This window comes from Ictalurus furcatus, chromosome 11, assembly GCF_023375685.1.
Source record: "Ictalurus furcatus strain D&B chromosome 11, Billie_1.0, whole genome shotgun sequence".
NCBI lineage: Eukaryota > Metazoa > Chordata > Actinopteri > Siluriformes > Ictaluridae > Ictalurus > Ictalurus furcatus.
In genome coordinates, this window is record NC_071265.1 from 19,638,782 (window position 1) to 19,660,664 (window position 21,883).

The 21,883-nt window shown below is 40.9% G+C and overlaps 1 protein-coding gene across 1 annotated transcript in view; it reads right to left on the bottom strand.

The window, feature by feature from the left end:
* Positions 1-220: 220 nt before the first annotated feature.
* The window catches only part of kif5ab (kinesin family member 5A, b), a 42,133-nt gene continuing 20,470 nt past the window's right edge, over positions 221-21,883 (bottom strand). Inside the window, 15 exon segments of the mRNA XM_053635957.1 lie at positions 221-620; positions 792-933; positions 5,671-5,887; positions 6,020-6,124; positions 6,221-6,296; positions 6,298-6,356; positions 6,358-6,448; positions 18,670-18,771; positions 18,861-18,955; positions 19,643-19,742; positions 20,041-20,186; positions 20,272-20,460; positions 20,656-20,802; positions 20,914-21,120; positions 21,298-21,366. Coding sequence (XP_053491932.1) covers positions 428-620; positions 792-933; positions 5,671-5,887; positions 6,020-6,124; positions 6,221-6,296; positions 6,298-6,356; positions 6,358-6,448; positions 18,670-18,771; positions 18,861-18,955; positions 19,643-19,742; positions 20,041-20,186; positions 20,272-20,460; positions 20,656-20,802; positions 20,914-21,120; positions 21,298-21,366 — 1,938 coding nt within the window. The 3' untranslated portion in view covers positions 221-427.

A 21,883-nucleotide genomic window follows, 5' to 3' on the forward strand; every position in this document is an offset into this window, starting at 1 on the left:
TATGAGTGTTATTTCAATTATATCTGTACATTCTTCTGGTGCATTTTGTGTACCTCAGTCAGTACATTTTCTAAGTGATTAGCTGGTTGCTTTATCCTGTTGGATAACCTGTTGTTGCTGTTTGACCTGGTCAGGAGGAGCGCTGCAGTGCCCATCATTATTACACACTGAACAGTCATTGAGAGGCACACTATGGCAGGAATCAGAAGCCGTCACCAGATTTTTTTTATTAGAGCCACACAGAACAATCCAGTGGCAGAGCATGACGGTAAGGAACAAAAACAGAAAGCTTGATATTAACATATTTTGTGTATATCATTTATGGTATTTAAGTAAATTATTAAGACCTACCTGTTGTCATTGATGTCGGTGGTATTCCCTGTGAATAAATACCAACATTGTAAATGAATGATATTTATAATAGGAATTAGGAATTATAATAGGAATTATATTTATAAACAGAAGTTAGGCTGTTAAATATAAAAGCTGTAATGAAATTAGTGCAATTCATTTGACTTGGAATCTGCAGTTTGAAACAGAGTAGTTTACCATTGACAGTGCTGAGCTTGTGAGTGCAGTCTAGCGACTCATTTGCTGTGCTGTGTCTGTCCTCAGGAACTCTGTACAAAATGCAAATGCACACATCATGTCAAACAAAATATGTACATGTGGTGATGTTTTAGGTAATATTTATGCAGATATATAGAAAATTCTAAAGGAATCACAAACTTTCAAACACCACTGTATATATGTGTATATATAACAATATGTAAAGAATTAGCATAACTCACTTGTTTGATTTAGCCTTTATGTTGGGTTGAATGGCTCTCTGAAACAATGCATTGCTAAATGCGATTCTTGGATCACTGGTGCGCATGAACATGTGATTGATTTGTGAGTATGCAGGGTAGTGCCCCGGCCGAACAGGTTTGGCTGAGAAAAGAAAATATGTAATTTGTTAACAATATTATGAACTACGCACTTAAAGTGGAAAATATACACCATAATGTTGTGCTCATCAATTTACATACCCCTTGCAGAATCTGCAAAATCTTAATAAATAAACTTTTGAACAGGATGATCAGTATAAATTGTTATTTTGTCTTCTGGGGAAAAATGTAAATATCTAATGTAGCTTCTGAAGAGCAGTACTAAATGAAAAAAAAATAAGTTGCCACGTAATGGACATAATGGAGACTAGGACAGATGCAATTGCAGATAAGAGCCATTTATTAGAGAGAGACAGACAGACAAATCCAAAACATGAGACCATAGCGAGGTCAAGAAACAGGCAAAGGGTCAGGCGATTGGCAAACAGACATAAACAGGGCAAGGGTAGAATCGAGAACGAGAAACGAGAACAAGATCAAGAACCATGAAACAAATCGAGGAACAGGGTATAATCGCTTGGTACAGTGAGAACACTAATACTTCGCCAACTCATAGTGTTCAAAAAGTCTCTTATATAGCTTGGAGTGAGTGAGTGTGAGATTGGCAACGGGTGTGTGATTAGAATTCCGGAGAATGTTAACGTGTGTGTGTTCTGGGAATTGCAGTCCATGGCGGCCATGTTCGTAGGCCGCAGTGCAGGATGGAAAAGTAGTCACTGGTTTGCTGTGATATGATAGAACCCCCTCAAGAACGCTTCTCCCGAAGCACCAAAATACACTCACTCCCCTAGCGGTCCTGACCTCTGGGCAAAATGTCTTCACAGCCCCTCAGGTTCCAATGCAGGCATTGTCCGACAAGTACCAGGTTCTTCGAGGAGCCGAGGAGCAGACATGAGGCTGAGGGTGGTTCGCTGGGGTCATTAGGTAAGACCCAGGCTTGGGAAGTTGTGTCGTCAAGTTTAGACAGGTGCTTGACTTGGTGGCCCATCTCGTCGGCCCTTCTTGAGTGTGGAGCGACGTTCTCAGTGGAGCAGGAAGGCGGAGCGTCGTCCTCCATTGACTCTGCAGGCTGAACTTGGTTGTCTGTGTCAACAGACTCAGGTGTGAGCAGAACGTGGTTGGCTGTGTCAGCAGACTCAGACATGAGAAGAACTTGGTTGTCTGTGTCAACAGACTCGGGCATGAGCAGAACATGGTTATCCATGTCAGCAGACTCGGGCATGAGTAGAGCTTGGTTGTCCGTATCAACAGACTCGGGCGTGAGCAGAACTTGGTTATCCGTGTCAGCAGACTCGGGCGTAAGCAGAACCTGGTTGTCCGTGTCAGCAGACTCGGGCACGAGCAGAATCTGGTTGTCCGTGTCAGCAGACTCGGGCACGAGCAGAATCTGGTTGTCCGTGTCAGCAGACTTGGGCATGAGCAGAACTTGGTTGTCCATGTCAGCAGACTCGGGCATGAGCAGAACTTGGTTGTCAGTGTCCTCAGACTGGGGCACGATCAGAACTTGGTTATCCATGTCAGCAGACTCAGGCGCGATCAGAACCTGGTTGTCCAAGTCAGCAGATTTAGGCGTGAGCAGAACCTGGTTGGTCGTGATGTCAGCTTCAGGTGTGAGCAGAACCTGGTTGGTTGTGACGTCGGCTTCAGGCATGATCAGAACTTGGTTGTCCATGTCAGCAGACTCGGGCACAAGCAGAACCTGGTTGTCCATGTCAGCAGACTTGGGTGTGAGCAGAACCTGGCTGTCCATGTGAGCAGACTTGGCCGTGAGCAGAACCTGGTTGTCCATGTCAGCAGACTCGGGCATGAGCAGAACTTGGTTGTCAGTGTCCTCAGACTGGGGCACGATCAGAACTTGGTTATCCATGTCAGCAGACTCAGGCGCGATCAGAACCTGGTTGTCCAAGTCAGCAGATTTAGGCGTGAGCAGAACCTGGTTGGTCGTGATGTCAGCTTCAGGTGTGAGCAGAACCTGGTTGGTTGTGACGTCGGCTTCAGGCATGATCAGAACTTGGTTGTCCATGTCAGCAGACTCGGGCACAAGCAGAACCTGGTTGTCCATGTCAGCAGACTTGGGTGTGAGCAGAACCTGGCTGTCCATGTGAGCAGACTTGGCCGTGAGCAGAACCTGGTTGGTCATGTCAGCAGACTTGGGCGTGAGCAGAACCTGGTTGGTCGTGACAGCAGACTTGGGTGTGAGCAGAACCTGGTTGGTTGTGATGTCGGCTTCAGGCGTGAGCAGAACCTGGTTGGTTGTGTCAGCGGACTTGGGTGTGAGCAGGAACTGGTTGGTCATGACGTCGGCTTCAGGCGTGAGCAGAACCTGGTTGGTCATGGTGTCGGCTTCAGGCGTGAGCAGAAACTAGTTGGTCGTGGCACCGGCTTCAGGAATGAGCAGAAACTGGTTGGTCGTGGCGTCAGCTTCATGCGTGAGCAGAACCTGGCTGTCCATGTGAGCAGACTTGGCCGTGAGCAGAACCTGGTTGGTCATGTCAGCAGACTTGGGCGTGAGCAGAACCTGGTTGGTCGTGACGTCGGCTTCAGGAGTGAGCAGAACCTGGTTGGTCGTGTTGATCGACTCAGGTGTGAGCATAACCTTGGTCTGGAACTTGGTGTGGGTGGTCACCTCATCGATCTCAGACTGGAACTTGGTGTGGAAGGTCACAGCGTCGATCTCAGACTGGAATGTGGCGTGGAAGGTCATATCGTCGATCTCAGACTGGAATGTGGCATGGAAGGTCACATCATCGATCTCTGACAGGAACTTGGCTTGAGAGGTCACCTCTTCAACCTCAGACAGGAACTTGGCTTGAGAGGTCACCTCTTCGACCTCTGACAGGAACTTGGCTTGAGAAGTTGTCTCTTCGACCTCTGACAGGAACTTGGCTTGAGAGGTCGTCTCTTCGACCTCTGACAGGAACTTGGCTTGAGAGGTCGTTTCTTCGACCTCGAACAGCAACTTGGCTTGAGAGCTCATCTCGTCGCCACACCTATATGTGGGCCTTCCCCAAATTGTTGCCACAAAACCGAAGAACATAATTGTCTACAATGTCTTTGTACGATGTAGCATTAAGATTTCCCCTTTACTGGAACTAAGGGACCCAAACATGTTCCAGCATGACAATGCCCCTGTGCACAAAGCGAGGTCCATGAAGACATGGTTTGCCAAGGTATATCTGGAATGTTCAACAAGCACATATGGGTGTGATTGGTCAAGTGTGCACATACTTTTGGCCATATACAGGTGCATCTCAAAAAATTTGAATAATGTGGAAAAGTGATTTTTTTTCTGTAATATATTCTAGATTCATTATACATAAAGTGAAATATTTCAAGCCTTTTTTTTGTTTTAATCTTGATGGTTACAAAAATCCAGTATCTCAAAATATTAGAATAAAGAATTTATAATAGAGAAATGTCGACCTAATTTATGCACTCGATACTTGGTCAAAGCTCCTTTTACACGAATTACTGCATGAATGCGGCATGGCATGGAGGCAATCAGCCTTTGGCACTGCTGAGGTGTTATGGAAACTCAGGTTACTTTGATAGTGGCCTTCAGCTCGTCTGTATTGTTGGGTCTGGTGTCTCTCATAGATTCTCTATGGGGTTCAAGTCAAGCCAGTTGGCTGGCCAATCAAGCACAGTAATACCATGATCAGCAAACCAGTTACTAGTAGTTTTGGCACTGTGGGCAGGTAAATGGTAAATGGTCTGCACTTATATAGCGCTTTTTTCCAAAGCGCTTTACACTGTGTCTCATTCACCCATTCACACACATTCACACACCAATGGTAGCAGAGCTGCCATGCAAGGCGCTAACTTGCCATCGGGAGCAACCTGGGGTTCAGTGTCTTGCCCAAGACACTGGCATGTGGAGTCATGTGGGCCGGGAATCAAACCGCCAACCCTACGATTAGTGGACAACACGCTCTAACACCTGAGCCACAGCCACCAGTGCCAAGGTGGCAAGTCCTGCTGGAAAAGGAAATCAACATCTCCCTAAAGCTTGTCAGCAGATGGAAGCATGAAGTGCTCTAAAATCTCCTGATAGATGCTGCATTGACTTGAGAAAACACAGTGGACCAACACCAGCAGATGGTACCCAAATCATCACTGACTGTGGAAACTTCAAACTGGACTTCAAGCAACTTGGATTCTGTGCCTCTGCACTCTTCCTCCAGACTCTGGGACCTTGATTTCCAAATGAAATGCAAAATTTACTTTCATCTTCCCCATGATTGTGGTTGTGTGTACTGAACCAGACTGAGAGATTACAGGCTCAGGAAACCTTTGCATGTGTTTTGAGTTAATTAGCTGTTTAGAGATCTTCTCAGGGTGACATTTCTGAATTAGAAATTCTTTATTCTAATATTTTGAGATATTGGATTTTTGATTTCCTTCAAATATTTCACTTTATGTATAATTAATCAAGAATATATGAAAGTACCACTTTTTGAATTAAATTACGGGGGAAAAATTTACCTTTCCACGATATTCAAATGTTTTGAGATGCACCTGTATGTCCTGCATCCAAAAAAGTGTTGTGCAAAAGTGTTGTGCAAAAAAGCATCCTAAGTGTTGTGCAGAATTTTATTACTTATTATTAAAAGACTAGTATTATTATACACTACACATCTGAGTTGTTACTTAACACAGTTTATCTTTTTGAATGAAATGGCAGAGTTGCTATAAATGTAGCATAATCAGTAAATTTGTACTGAATCTTGAGCTATAGAGATTAAACAGGTCAGTTGGTGCTTTGTTGATGTCAACTGACCAATCAGTGCAGCATTAGGGCGATGGAAGAAGTTTTTGGTTCTCATGACCTCTCTAATGCGTTCAACTTCTTGCTGGTAGCGGCGCCGGTCTTTCATGGCTCCCTCTTTGGCTTCTTTCAGTGCACCCTCCAGTGCGCGAACTCGCTCAGCCGTAGAGTGAAGACGCTTCTCCAGTTTAGGAAGTTCACAGCGCAGATCTGCATTATCACGCACCAGCTGGGAGACAGAGAGCAAGAGAGGAAAAAATCCATTTGGAGTACAACTGAAATAAGAAATAAGAATAATTTGAGAATGTATGCCCCACATCATATTTAATACCAGCATCAAAACTCATTCTGTTACACTGACCTGTTTGTGTACTTTTGTAAGCTGTTCCAAGTTGTTCTCAAGAAAGGAAATCTTCTGCTTCTGGGTGGAAAAACATCCACTATCATCAATTTCAATTTCAGAGCTCTGCAAAAACAACACCAGACAGACAGATTTCTTGATTTTGAAGAGCATTTTAGTGGCGCAATCAACAAGAGGCATTTCACATTTCATTGTACTCACTCGTTTAACTCGAGTTGTGAGGTCTTGAACAAAAAGCTTCCTCAGGTTGTGCAAGCTCTGGAGTTCACAAGCCTTGGTAGTGGGGTTGGGGGACGGGGTAAGAGTCATGGTTATTATTGTTGCATGATTTCATTTTCAGGCTTATGTGCTAAGAGTGAAATACTCACAACAGTTTCTTCCAGCCTTTTCATGTCCTGCTTAGCCTGCTCATGGCGTTCATTGAGATATCTGCTCACAGAAATCACAATCCCAACACACTCCATCAGATTAGATTTCACAACTGCCATTATATCTGCAACTATATCTTACATGGAAATCAAACTGGTATCAATCATTTTCAGATTTCTCTCCAGTGCACCTTTTCATGGCTGCGTTATTAAAATTAGTGTATTTATTTATTTATTTATTTATTACCAGACAACAATATTCATTATACAAAAAAATCATCACACTTTTCTAATCTGCAGTGCTATAGAAAGATGTGTGAATTGTGTGTACTGTCTAATCTAGCATGCTTTTTCTTTTTTCTTTTTTTTTACATTTGACTTTTTTTTTCTTCATTCACATGTATTAGTTGTTTTTTAACAAAGGGAATCTGAGTGATTTTGTTTATATGGCCCTTGGATTGTGAATAGGTCTTTGTAATGGCAGCCAAAAGTTAGCTCCAAGCTAGCATCTTGCTGTTTACAATGCATTAATCTAATAATTATGAGAGTTGTTAAAATCTGATCAAATTCATTAACTAATTTCTTTTCAGTCTGCTCTTTTGGTGAGGGTTGTGGTAAAAATCAGGGGCTGTATTCACAAACACCTTTAAGGCTAAAAGTAGCTCCTAGCCTTTGTATGTGAGGTGTTGAACACTCAGATCTCGTTCTGCCCTAGACTCTGTATTTTGGGAGATGGGGAGGTCACAAAATTGGATGATAGGTACAAAAAAGATTGGGTTTTGACCAGTGTGATGATTGGTAGGCAGGTTATTTTAAGAGATGGAAATCAGATGGAGCGCCCTCGTTTCCAGAGTGGTGTATGGAGATGGGGAGGGTGGCTGCCTTTGAGGAAGGGTCGAGCAGAAGGATAGGAGTTGAGAATTCCTTCAGGAAGAAATGGAGCAGTTATTTGGCGTTTTTGGGGGACTCTCGAGGAGGGGCGGTGGAGAGTATAATTTAGAGTTTAGTCTATGATTATACTTGATTGTTGTATTTTCCTTTTTTTTCTTTTTTTTTTAATTGTGTGTATTTTTTATTATTATTTTTATGATTATTTATTTATATTATTTTGGATATGTGAGTTTATATTCTATTGACCACAGGGGTGTTCGTGGGGGGACCAGGGTGGGGTGGGAGGTTGGTAGGGGGAGGGGTTATAGTGGGGATTTATGTTAAAATAGTTTGATTCATTATATATGTTGTTTGTCTCTTTGTGTTAACTTGTGAATCAATAAAAGTTTTAATTACAAAAAAAAGTAGCTCCTAGCTGGCACATTGAGAGAATGAGAATGGTCATGCTGCAATTATATGCTACACTTTGGGCAGTCCTGGCCAAATCACAATGTTTTAAGTGAAAAGAAGTAAACATAACCTCTGCAGCATACTATTTTAAAAAAAAAAAAAATTTTGTAACTTTACATTTGATGAACAAATAAAGCATTTGGACAACCTTCTTTTTATAAAGTCTCTGAATTTATTTAACTTGTTAGGCCTGATTCAGTGGGATTCAATATTTAGGTCAGGAATTATAATTAAGAATTGTCATCAAAGCGTAATAACTTCTCTGACTCTTCAAACTTCTGACTCTTTAAACCTCCGATAACGAACCTAACTGATGCATACAAAGCAGGAGAAATCTATAAACTATATCAAAGCACTTCCAGCTCTCAATTTCCACTTGTCTAAAATGTCATTAAGGAACGGCAGTTAAAAGGAATGTTGGAAGTCAAAGCAAGATCGGGAGGACCAAGAAAATGCTCTAATATAATTGCTGTATGCTTGACATTAAGGTAAAGCAAAACACATGAAACATATGAGAGCAAAGACTTGCAGGGAGCTGTAGCTGACACAGGAGTGGTGGTACATTGCTCCACTGTGCAGTGGTGCACAAACATGTTTGCATGGAGTCATCACAAAATCCAACTTTTAAAACAGCTGTTCTTAGCCTGGGGGTCACGAAGCAGTAGTGTGGGGGGGGGGGGGGGGGTCAGAGGAAAACTTTGATTTGCACACCAAATACAGAGATCTGAGTGATATGGCATAGAAAAAACAACGTGATTCTTAAAAGTGAGTCCCACTTGCAAAAAAGTTTAAAAAAAAAAAAACACTGATCTGAAGTATGCAAAACTATGGGTGAAATTAATGCTCTTCATTAAGTGCACCTTGATGCTGTCACTTATAGTGCCAAAATCCCACCACTTGCTGCAATATGCACAAAAGGCAACTCGTGAAGCAATTTTGACTAGGTGAATTAATCAGCATACACAGATGATAGGTGATCTTTTATTCATCAAGAACACACAAGTAGGAAGAACACTGACATAATAAATGGTAATACTACTACTACAATACAACAATCAATTGTTATTTTACAAACAAGTTTATGCTGTTTTAATTCAGAACAGTTTGGGGTAATGCTTGTTAATCAAAGACCATTCTTAAAAACAAGTTGAGAAAGCACACAGAGTGGGGAGATCAACTTTTTTTGAATTGTGGGAATGTATTACTGCCCTGCCACATTGTGAACTGGAGTATGGATACAAAAGAAATACTTTAAGTGCCATGCTAGTCCTTTGTAGCTCATTATGAAATTGACTTCTTGATACCATTACTATCAAAATGTGTTTCAATTCTCTCAATTAGTCTTCGGCTGCCTGCGTTTCATTGCAATAACACACTTTCCACTGATTCCATTGCCTGGCATCAATCACACATCCCTGTATTATGCTTCCCAATCATTTTAAGCATTGACTTTTAATCTACAGTGACCAGCTCACAAACTAGTGAATATAATTTCTTCACTCCTGTTCCTCCCTTTTACCTTTCCTGGACCAACCTTCTTATAGATGTTAAAAACTTGTCTTTTATTTATCTTACTTTCCCACCTCTGCTGCTATTTCCTCATTACATTCTATATGAAGTTTTTATTTTCTGCTTTATAAGTATTTAAAATATTATCTCAATCATGACTTACTGCTTTTTTTTTAAATCATTTTGTTCTTTTATCAGCACTCTTATTTCCCTCTACTCCCTGGTGTGTTTGATCCCTATAAAACTAAACCTCATTTAAAATATTTCTATATACTTGCCAGTATCAAGTTGTAAATTCAACATATGTTTACTTCACTGGTTTTCTCCCTTCAACAAAACGTATAGCTTGTAAGCTCTTGCAATAATTTATACAATCTATACTGATAAATGATCTATCACATTTCTATTCTTGTAGCTTCAATTCTAGTATTACAAACGCTAAGCCTACATAACTTGATTTTTTTTAACCGTGTGGCCTATCCAATTAAGAATGAACAAGCACACTAATTTGCTACACCTGGAGGACACTGGGATTGGATGAGTTCATTGGTAAGGCAATAAAAAAGAATTTAAAATAATTAAATATAGCAACATGGAAGTTTTCACAAGAAGTTATACTTAAGAACAAAGTTTCAATGTGCTGTGTTGTGTGGGTTGCTGTAGCCTGTTTCTGTGTAGGTCTATTTCTATCAAAGTTAATTTAACACAATGTGGCAAGCCAATTTTCTTATCATAGTGTATGCAACTCTGGGTTTGTTTTGCCTAGAGATAGTTCCAAAAGCAAATGTTACCTTTGAAATGTCTAATGCAGCCGGGCATTTTGGGAGGTTAGTTATTGGGAGTAGTGCAAAGCTAATCTCAAATAAAAATAAGGAAAGTAATAGCACAAATCAACAAGCTGTGCCTGAGGACACTGAAGGATATCAGTCTGATCAACCTGCTTCAACAGGTAATAATGGGCAGGCAGTCGTATAGATTATTGCCTATTGTGGTGTGTATATGCTTGTTCTTTTGTTGTTGTGGTGTGTTTTTTTTTTTTTTTTTTTTTTTTTTTTTTTTTACTGTGTATATTCTACATGTTAGCATGGCATAAGGTGGTGGAGTCAAAGCTGAGGCGACTGAAACCTACTGTGTATTGTGGTGGTGATGCTATGACCCTGCATGTTCAAGGAAGTACTATGCCCAACTTCATGATTGATGGAGGTGGTTATACTGACCTGGATATCTAGCATTCTGATCATCATATTGTTTCTACTTTATAATCATAGTAAAAACAGCTTAATTGTGCACACATGCTATCTTGAAAATTGACCAGATTTTTACCCAGGTGATGGTCCAGTCCCACTGACACAGATACCTGCCAACTGTGGACTCTCAGTGACTCAAGGTCCCACAGATGCTGTCTTTAATGTACATTATCAAGGCTGTCATGTTACACAACAGGTATATGCTTCTGCATGGACTGATTACATGAATGTAAGAGATGCTACTATTTTACTATAGCATGTAGTAATGATGCAACATATAATAGTTCTTACTAAATACTATAGCACTGTGGAAGAAACATTTGATTTGTCACTATTAATGTGACTCCATCATTCTTTGAAATCTATTCAAAACAATGTGTGGAATGGATTCCTTATACAGCTAATAACTTATCCACAGTGCATGATTTAGCAAAATACACTGTACAGACTTCATATGACAATACCATATGCAACTGGGGTAATTGTCCCTATATGCAAGTATAGCTGGTCACTTCCAAAAATGCTTTAGTTACACTTCTGTTTAGTCTTACAATGAAACCGAAAAACTGCAAACTGGATTACTTATCAGTCCTGACGGTATGAAGGTCAGCATATTGAGTTATTTCCCCTCATTGAACACACTTACTAAATATGATGAAATATGAATCTATTGCCTTTGAGTAGGGAAATCACCAAATTGCACAAAAACCCTAGGACTGGTGTTGGGCAGCCCTGTTTTAATTTTTTTTTTATTATTTCCTTACAGGCAGATGGCCATGTTCTGCCACTGCGTCTGTGGGGAATGCCCATGAAAATATCTTGTCCTTTGGCTCCATATGCTCTCCCTACTGTCTCTTGCCTTGCATCTGGTATGGTGACCAAGATAAGCTGCAAGTCTGCAGATGTTCTTAAACTAAAGGGTGAGCTTTCATTCCTGTCTAGTGTCACCAGGCTTTTTAATTTGGTTCTGGATGGGCACAACAGCATGGGATTTTCTTGCTCTAAAATGTAGTTGCAGTTGGCTTGGCATTTGGTTGATGAATTAAGCTGAACACAACTTGATGGCAATGTAGCCCTCCAGCACTGGATACTGATGTCCACGCTATTTTTCAGTGTTGAACATGGCTCTTGCTTTGTTCTAGTGAATGGCAAATGGGACCCCTTTATACCAGAAAGCAGCACATGTGGTATCACTGCAGAGTCTGAGACAGATGGAGTGGTGATCAACGCACCATACCAAAGCAGCTGCTGGCAAATTAAGGTAGTAATCCCTGGCAGCTTCAATTTGCCTAATCTTTTGTCTGCATTCTATATAAATATCTATCTTTCCCTAGGGTGGTGAAAGGTTTCTGTCCATACTGTGTGACAATGAGGAATTTATCTTTTCTTGCCCTGATTTCCAGGACCCTCATCTCTATGGTCATGTTAGAATCATATCTTCTCACAATCATGATCCTAATGTAACGTCTCCTACAGACAGTATAATGGCCACGAACATTGCTACAACAGGCCTTGCTAGTAATCCAGAACAGCCCATGTCTTATCCTTTTAGTCATATGTATTATGGATATGCTTGGGCAATCCCTGCAAGAACCACTATTGCCCCATCAGTCACTACTAGCCCTACCACAAATGCCCCTTCAACTATCTCTACCAGTAAAATTGTAGATATGATGTATCCTTTCCCTGAGATGTATTATCCATTCAGCCCCATGTCAAATGGTAAGCCTATGGCTCAAGGATATCACTGGCCTTTTCCTGCAAAAGCACCCACTACTGCCCCAACTACCACTGTTCCAACCACTAAAACTGCACCAACCACAACATCCACTACTGTTGCTAGTAACTCCCAACAGTCTGCATATTCTTTCAATCAGATGTATTATCCATTTGGCCCCATGCTGTATCATCAGAACCCCATGCCTCATGGATATAATTGGGCTTTTCCTGCAAAAGCACCCACTACTGCCCCAACTACCACTGTTCCAACCACTACAACAGCAACCACCATAACATCCACTACTGCTGCTAGTAACCCCCAACAGTCTGCATATTCTTTCAATCAGATGTATTATCCATTTGGCCCAATGCTGCATCATCATAAGCCCATGCCTCATGGATATAATTGGGCTTTTCCTGCAAAAGCACCCACTACTGCCCCAACTACCACTGTTCCAACCACTAAAACTGCACCAACCACAACATCCACTACTGTTGCTAGTAACCCCCAACAGTCTGCATATCCTTTCAATCAGATGTACTATCCATTTGGCCCCATGCATTACCATTATAAACCCATGCCTTATGGCTATCCTTGGGCTTTTCCTGCAAAAGCACCCACTACTTCCCCAACTACAACTGCTCCAACCACTAAAACAGCAACTCCCCAATCAACTGCCACAACCTTGACTACTGTCGCCAATGACTCTCAGCAGTCTGTGTATTCTTTCAATCAGATGTATTCTCCATTTGGCTCAATGCATTGCCATCATAGGCCTTCACATCATCTTGGCTATCCTTTGACTTTTCCTGCAAAAGCCTCAACTACTGCTCCAAATAAACCTGCTCCAACAATTAAAACTACATTTGCTCTAACTACTAAAGCTGCAACAAATGCCACATCCACCATCATCGCCAGTAACCCCCAACAGTCTGCATATCCTTTAAATCAGATGCGTCATACAGCTGGATCCATTCTGTACCCTCAGAAGCCTGTACTTCATGGCTATCCTTTGGCCTTTCCTCCAAAAGCACACACTACTGCTCCAACAACTAAAACAGCAATAACTGCCACAACACCCACTATCGTGGCCAGTAACATTCAACAGTCTGTGTATCCTTTCAATCAGATGTCTTCTCTATTTAGCCCCATGCATTACCAGTATAAACCTACTCGCCTTGGCTCTCATTTTACCAGTGATCTGCCAGCTTTGTAAAATCACCGTTTATCCCATGTACTATATCAAATGTCTGCTGTTTAAGTGACCTCACTATGTAGCCTGTACAACTTTAAATTGCTGTTCATATCACCATACTATCCACCTTGAATAGCCTATCTTTGTGGTTCACCTTTTTTTTTTTTTTTTTTTTTTTTTTTTTATTTCAATAAATTAAGCGAACTGATTCTGGGTGTCTGAGTGTTTCTAAGCAGTCTCAATTTAATATTGACAAATCTTGCAGTAAATAAAGGGGTACAATGCAGTTAAATGCTTACAACTGAGACTATAAATGTCTTTAAAAAGTCATCGTTTTAATGTTTTTAAAAAACATTGTTAGTCTGTTCATCATGTTAGTCTTAGATTATGTGAAACATCTGTTGTACAAGTCCCTGTTAATGAGCTGTTACTATAGAAACTAACTTATTAGAACAATCAATCAATAATACACTTGCATAAACATGTCTTGAAGTTCAGACTCTAATAGATCTCTGTTCTTTAAATAAAACAGGGTGCTGACTCATCCCATTGCTTGAAAACACCTGACTCTAATTTCTACTTTCACACACTTGTCAGTCACAGATATGTAATATTGGATCATTTTCCTTAATCGGTATGATCAATGACCAAGTATAATATATTTGTCTCATTTGTTTAACTGGGTTCTCTTTGCCTACTTTTAGGACGTGAAAATTTGATTGTTTTAGGTCGTGTGTGTGTGTGTGTGTGATTTTTTTTTTTTTTTTTTCAAGCACCACTATATATCCAGAGACGGAGTACAGATCATTATAAACCCCCAACATTATAGACTACCACTCACTAATAGTGACCAATCATAAGAAAGCTAGACTTCTGCTGGAGTATTTTCTGGCAGAGGTGGATTTGCATCAGTACTTTTCAGGCCATTACTTTTTTCAATTTGCTCCGAGTCATCGGGTCTCTTTTTACAGTACACATAAAATGAAGACGTATCAAAATAACAGTATTATATCAATAGGAATTATTTAGCATGCAAGACTTCATTACAGTATAAACAGATATCCAACAAACCATCATTTGACTCAGTGAATGCATATTGCATTATTATGCTGTAGCAATTGATAAAATATTGCATATTTAGCCATTACATATCACATATTTCTACTATATATTACTAAGCATATTACACTAAGTATATTACATATGTTCAAACTTAGCATAAAGATTCTGCAATTTACATCATTGCTTAAGAGGCATCACATTTATACTACATTGCATACAGAAAGTATTCACAGTGCTTCACTTTTTCCACATTTTATGTTGGTCTTATTCCAAAATGGATTAAATTAATTATTTTTCTCAAAATTCTACAAACAATACCCCATAATGACAACGTGAAAGAAGTTTGTTTGAAATCTCTGCAAATTTATTAAAAATAAAAAACAAAAAAGCACATGTACATAGATATCCACAGCCTTTGCCATGACACTCAAAATTGAGCTCAGGTGCATCCTGTTTGCACTGATCATCCTTGAGATGTTTCTACAACTCAATTAAATTCAGTTGATTGTAGAGTCAATAGTCGTCCATTTCACTTCTGGAGACGGATAATCAGCCTGTTATGTTATCAGTGTTCTTACTTGATCAGTGTCTTGATGAAGGCTCTGGCGTGCCGGATAAAGCAGACCAAACCGTATTCCCGATATCTCACGAAGCTGGTGGCGGCAGTCATTGAAGGGAGCACGGGCTATCTTCGCGGTATGATTGGGAAAGATAGAGATAACCATGTCACCAACCTTCATCCGTTGTTGGGCTCTGGCCCGTCGAAGGATGTCTACACAGTCCGCATGATAATGGAGTCGAGCGATTATAGGACGGGGACGCTCGCCGGGTTTGGGCTTCGGCTGCAGAGTGTGATGAGCGCGGTCCAGAAGTGGCTCTTTGTCCAGCTTAAAAGCGTCTTTAAGCAGATTGGAAACAGCTGCCGGTGTGGACACGCTGGTCGAGTCTTCAGGGACACCTACGATTTTCAGATTGTTGCGCCGTGATCTAGCCTCGAGATCCTCGCACTTATTTTCCACCCTCCCCAGGTTGGCAAAAAGGCGCTCCACTTTAGCCTGTAGCGTAGTGATGTTATCACTGCAGGTGGAGAGCGAAGTTTCCATTTCACCCACGGCGTTCTTCAATGCGCTTACCTCCGACTGGATAACCATAATACTGACTGTTAATTCCGCCTTTACAGTCTGTAGCTCTTCCTTAATAGAGGCCAAGTTTTCGCCCAAGGCCGCCTGGAGCTCGGTTTTGAAAATGGCCGCCATTTCGTGTCGGAGTGAAGCGAGAAGCTCCTCCTTGAAACCGGGGGGGATAGCGGGCATAACAACACCTTTGCAGGGGGAGGAGGGACCACTACGAGGTAAGGATGCAGCGTGTGGAGCAGGCCGCTGAAGCGGAGCAGACGAAATGTTCCCGCCTTTGGCTTTTGCTGGCATTTTGGACATCAAAAGTTAATATTAAGGTGTTGGACATGACTTACATCAAAAACACTCCCCAAAAAAAGTGCCTATAACATAATATTAAAGGTTGTTGCAGGAGCTCCGAAAGTTGCATCTTACTCCATCTATCGCTCAGCCGGAAGTCCAAATTCAGTTGATTGGACATGATTTGGAAAGGCACACACCTGTCTATATAAGGTCCCACAGTTAACAATGCATGTCAGAGCACAAACTAAGGCATGAAGTCCAAGGAACTGTCTGTAGACATCCAAGACAGGATTGTATCGAGGCACAGATCTGGGGAAGGGTACAGAAACATTTCTGCAGCATTGAAGGTCCCAGGCCTCCATCATCCGTAAATGGAAGAAGTCTGGAACCACCAGGACTTTTCCTAGAGCTGGCCACCCGGCCAAACTGAGCGATCGGGGGAGAAGGGCCTTAGTCAGGGAGGTGACCAAAAACCCGATGGTCACTCTGACAGAGCTCCAGCGTGTCTCTGTGGAGAGAGGAGAACCTTCCAGAAGAACAACCATCTCTGCAGCACTCCACCAATCAGGCCTGTATGGTAGTGTGGCCAGACGGAAGCCACTCCTCAGTTAAAGGCACATGACAGCCCACCTGGAGTTTGCCAAAAGGCACCTGAAGGACTCTCAGACCATGATGAAACAAAGATTGAACTCTTTGGCCTGAATGGCAAGCGTCATGTCTGGAGGAAACCAGGCACCACTCATCACCTGGCAAATACCATCCCTACAGTGAAGCATGGTGGTGGCAGCATCATACTGTGGGGATGTTTTTCAGCAGCAGGAACTGGGAGACTAGTCAGGATCGAGGGAAAGATGAATGCAGCAATGTATTGAGACATCCTTGATGAAAACCTGCTCCAGAGCACTCTGGACCTCAGACTGGGGTGAAGGTTTATCTTCCAACAGGACAATGACCCTAAGCTCACAGCCAAGATAATGAAGGAGTGGCTACAGGACAACTCTGAGAATGTCCTTGAGTGGCCCAGCCAGAGCCCAGACTTGAACCCGATTGAACATCTCTGGAGAGATCTGAAAATGGCTGTGCACCGACGCTCCCCATCCAACCTGATGGAGCTTGAGAGGTCCTGCAAAGAAGAATGGGAGAAACTGTCCAAAAATAGGTGTGCCAAGCTTGTAGCATCATACTCAAAAAGACTTGAGGCTGTAATTGGTGCCAAAGGTGCTTCAACAAAGTATTGAGCAAAGGCTGTAAATACTTATGTACATGTGCTTTTTTTTGTTTTTTATTTTTAATAAATTTGCAAAGATTTCAAACAAACTTCTTTCATGTTGGCATTATGGGGTATTGTTTGTAGAATTTTGAGGAAAATAATGAATTTAATCCATTTTGGAATAAGGCTGTAACATAACAAAATGTGGAAAAAGTGAAGCACTGTGAATACTTTCCGGATGCACTGTACATGGCCAAATGGTTGTGGACACCTGACCTTCATGCCCATATGTGGGTCTTCCCCAAAGTGTTACCACAAAGTTGGAAGCACATAATTGTATATTGCAGAATGTCTTTGCATGCTGTAGCATTAACATTTCCCTTCACTTTAACTAAGAGACCCAAACATGTTCCAGTATTACAGTGTCACAGTGCATAAGGTGAGGTCAATGAAGGCATGGTTTGCCAAGGTTAGAGTGGAAGAACTATAGTGTCCTGCACAGAGCTCTGACCTCAGCACCACTGAACACCTTTGGGATGAACTAGAATGCTGACTGCACCCCAGGCCTGCTCACCTGACATCAGTACTCGACCTCATTAATGCTCTTGTGGCTAAATGGGCAAAACCCCACAGCCATGCTCCAAAATCTTTTGGATAGCCTTCCCAGATGAATAGTGGTTGTTATAACAGCAACAGAGGGGTAAATCTGGAATGGGGTGTTCAATAAGCACATATGGGTAAGATAGTCAGATGTCCACAAATCTTTGGCCATATAGTGTATGTTTTTGGATTGCTTGTTCTACCACAGAAAAGTTTCACATGATTGGCTATTCTATGCAAAGATCTGAATCTGGATTGAGCCAACAGAGGAGGTTGTTAACACTCATTATGAGACCATTTCAACATGATTGCATGTACAGTGTATACCCAGGCTATGGCTATTTTTTTCTGGTCACTCTTGTGCTTTTTTACACGATCTTCCCCTGGAGAGATCCCCAATGTAAACCCCAGTGTTCCCAAAAAATTAAATGAGAGAATTGTTTATCATGTGACAAAGAAGCATTTGCCATAGCTCTATCAACCTTCCCTCTCATTAGCTGTCATGGCATGTACATGTGCTCACACTGTAATAATTATTTTAGATAATTATATCACAACACTGTTGAATTCTCAGATCTAAAGCTTTCTGTAAGTAGATATTTACTTAACATTTCAAGATTCAAGATGCTTTATTGTCATATATGCAGTAGGCCCACACACTGAAATTCTTACTTTGCTTACACACCTCTGGGTGGTGCAGAAAATTAGGTAAACTGAGAGAAATAAAGCAGTAAATATTACAGTAAATATACAATATAAATATTATGGAAGTAAGAGAGCATGGTGGCCTAGAGTTAGCCTGCCTCACACCCCTGGGGTTGGGGGCTCAACTCCCACCCTGTGTGCGCGGAGCCTGCATGCTCGCTCCTGGGGTTTAATCTTGATATGTCCAAAATCATGAACTTGCCCAAAAATAAGATTTATTTCAATATTATCAAGGTCAATCCAATAATCGTATGTATTTGTATGTAAAAACTCACTTCAGCTCTTCCAACCGGGCACTCTTCTCATACTCTCGACTTTTCAGGCTTACAAACTCAGCACGCAACTGCTGTAATTCCACAACCAGCCTCTGATTTTCACTAAAAGAGGGAGGGAAACAGAATAAGGCAAATAGATTCCACAGATGAGAGGGAAAAAAGGTAGAGGGCAAAATTTTGGTATCACTGACTCTGTGAGCTCATCGATTATCTTCTGCTTGTTGTTGATGTCATCGCGCAGGCGTCCAAGTTGTTTGTGCTGTGATTCGAGATGATTGCCTCGGTGCTGTTTCACATAAAAACATTACTACCATTAAAATCAATACTAGTTCAAAATGGAATTATTTGTGGCATTTGCATGGCTACATAACATCTTTAGCACATCAGTAGTAGTAAATTAATATATACATGTACAGTACTGTGCAAAAGTTTTAGGCACCCTATTTTATTTTGTACAAACTTTGTTATAGATTTTTATTTTTATTTTTACTTCTACATTATCGAGTCAGTAGATTTCCAAACATTCGTTTTCCAGCACAAAATTAAATGTTACAGGAAACTGTTTGTATGTCAGTAAAGAAAGCAGCATATTAAGTGGTAAGAGACACTTTTCAGACAGAAAACACAACGAATGCTGGATTTTGGTGCCAAAATAAAAAGCAAGTGCAAAAGTCCAAGTCTCCAGAAGAACCGTGACTGGTTCTGCAAATACTCAGTAAAACTTACAGCTCATTTCCTTATAAAACTGCACTACTTCTACCTTAGACTACTTTTCTTTTTTTAAAGCAAAGGGTCGTCACACCAAATATTGCCTTTGTTTCATTTATTACTGTTTACTGCTCTTTATAGTATTTTTTTTAAATGGGGAAACATTTCATTTCATTATTTTTGAAGGCATCTTTGCTCTACAGCATTTCTTTGCATATGCCTAAAACTTTTGCACAGTACTGTTCATACAGATATTTGTGTTGACCTTAGGTTCCCCAGACTCCTCGTTGTCTTGATGGTTTTCTTGAAGGCTCTCTGTAAATAAAGAAGCTATTATTGAACACACTCCGAAACACAAATGGTGTTACTGGTCATACAGACATGTGAAATTAGCTTTAATATACAGGCTCTCATAATATACAGTATAGTGCATGTCCCTGGTTAGCTAAATACAGGCTCTTAGCTACTTTACATTATAACTGTGGTAGTATATTACATTAGTTATATTATGCATTTTAATTACTATTTATTTAATTTATAGTTCATTGTAGATTGATATTTACTTGGACAAACATTTTCAGCATATAAGCATATTTGTGACAGACTTAGTGTCCCTGAAATGCAAGTGTTTTCCTGCCATGGTGTTATGTGTGTGTTAGTTACAGTACAGTAGGTAGTGTTGCAGGCTTGCCTGCATTCTGTAATCTTGCGATCTCAGTCACAAGACAGTCACAGTTCTCCTCCAACTGCCTCTTCTTCAGCTCCATATTCTGCATGTACTCAGTCAGAGAGCGGATCTTTGCCTCATGCTACACATGTATGCCAAAAATACAGTGAACAGTACAGACAATGTTTTGACATTGTTGGTGTGAGTGTGCATTTATGTTTTCTCACCTGTGATATGAGCAGTTGGCAAGATGACAGTTCTCTCCCTGTCTCCTCCATTTTGCGTTGGCTGTCTGTCTGCAAGTTTTCTAGCTGCCTACAGCGGTTAACTAGGGACTTCAACTCTGACTTTACCTTACTAATGTAAACACACACCATGGCATACTCTCCCTCTAACACACCAGAGAGATCATGTGGCTATAAAGACAAAAAAAAATACAGTCAAAGGAGTGGGGGAAAATGGGGGGGGGAAGAGTTGCTGTTAATGTGGGCAGTTAACATGTGTATTTGAAAGACTCCAATTAAACAGAGATCAAATGACTGATTGAGTGAGATCACTAATGAGGAATGTATACACCAAGGTGTGCCCAAATCACATATGCATACACATACAAGTCTGATTTCACCGCTGCCCAAGATGATGCTGAAGTCACTCAGGTCCTTCAACAGGGTATTTAGAATCTCAGTGATGCGTTTCCTCTGCTGACTGTTCACTTCCTGCAGCTGTGAGAAGTCAGTCTCCAAGCACATCAAATCTGTCTGAAGCATAAATTACCCCTAGCCAGTTAAAACAGACTTTAAAATTAAAGTCCCTATTAAGGACCCTCATCAAACAGTAGTTTAAACAGCAATAAAAAAAACAGGGTTCACCATTTTCTGGGCAAGCTCTTGGGTGAGCAATTTGTTCTCCATACTCTTGTCTTGGGCCTCACGACTCTTCTGGTCATAGCTGAGAGCCAGTTCCTCCAGAGCCTGCAAAACGTCCTTCACTTCTGCTTTAGCACTTTCACTCTCAGCCTGAAGGTGACCCAGCTCACACTGGACCCGCTTGCTGTCTGCACATGACGACGCCAAAAACTATATACAAACACAATAATGCACAAATAGTCATATGAGATAAAGTATATGAGCCATTGTCGCAGACACATTTAAAAATGGCACATTTAAAGAGATTAAATAATTGGGGGGAAAGAAACCAGAAAACAATGAATGAGAGAACTGAGAACAGACTCAACAGACAGCAAAATTCTCCACCTCCTCCTGATCCAGCATCTGCTTCTTCAGTTTTTCCACCAGCTGACTCTGCAAGTTAATCTCATCATCCTGCGATCAGGAAGAGAGCAGAGACAAAAGCAAAAGTTAGGGTTTAGGTAGCATATATTTAAAACAACAACAACAACAACAAAAATCAATGCCAAATTCCTTATCAGGTTACATTTGGAAGAATGGAAATGAGTACAAAAGTGTCAGTATAGAATAATTATAGGTGACTTAAAGGTATAGGTGAATTATAATTCACTGGCTAGGCTCTTCTTTATCAGACTGTGTAATAGTAGACTACAATGATGGTGTGACTTTGTTACTGTGTTCATCATCATTGTGAGATATCCTCTCCAAATGACACAGACAAAACAGTCATATGAAAATTCAGTTCACCATAAATACTTAACCAGTTCTGGGACATGAACACTTAGGAACAGTGCTGTTTAAATCTGTTATCTTTATTTGACATTGTACTGTATATTAGATGTCTTAAATATGAGCTTGTATAGTTTCAGACAAATATGTGACTGAATAAAAAATATAACAGAACTATTCTTAAACAGGTGTTGTTGTCCAA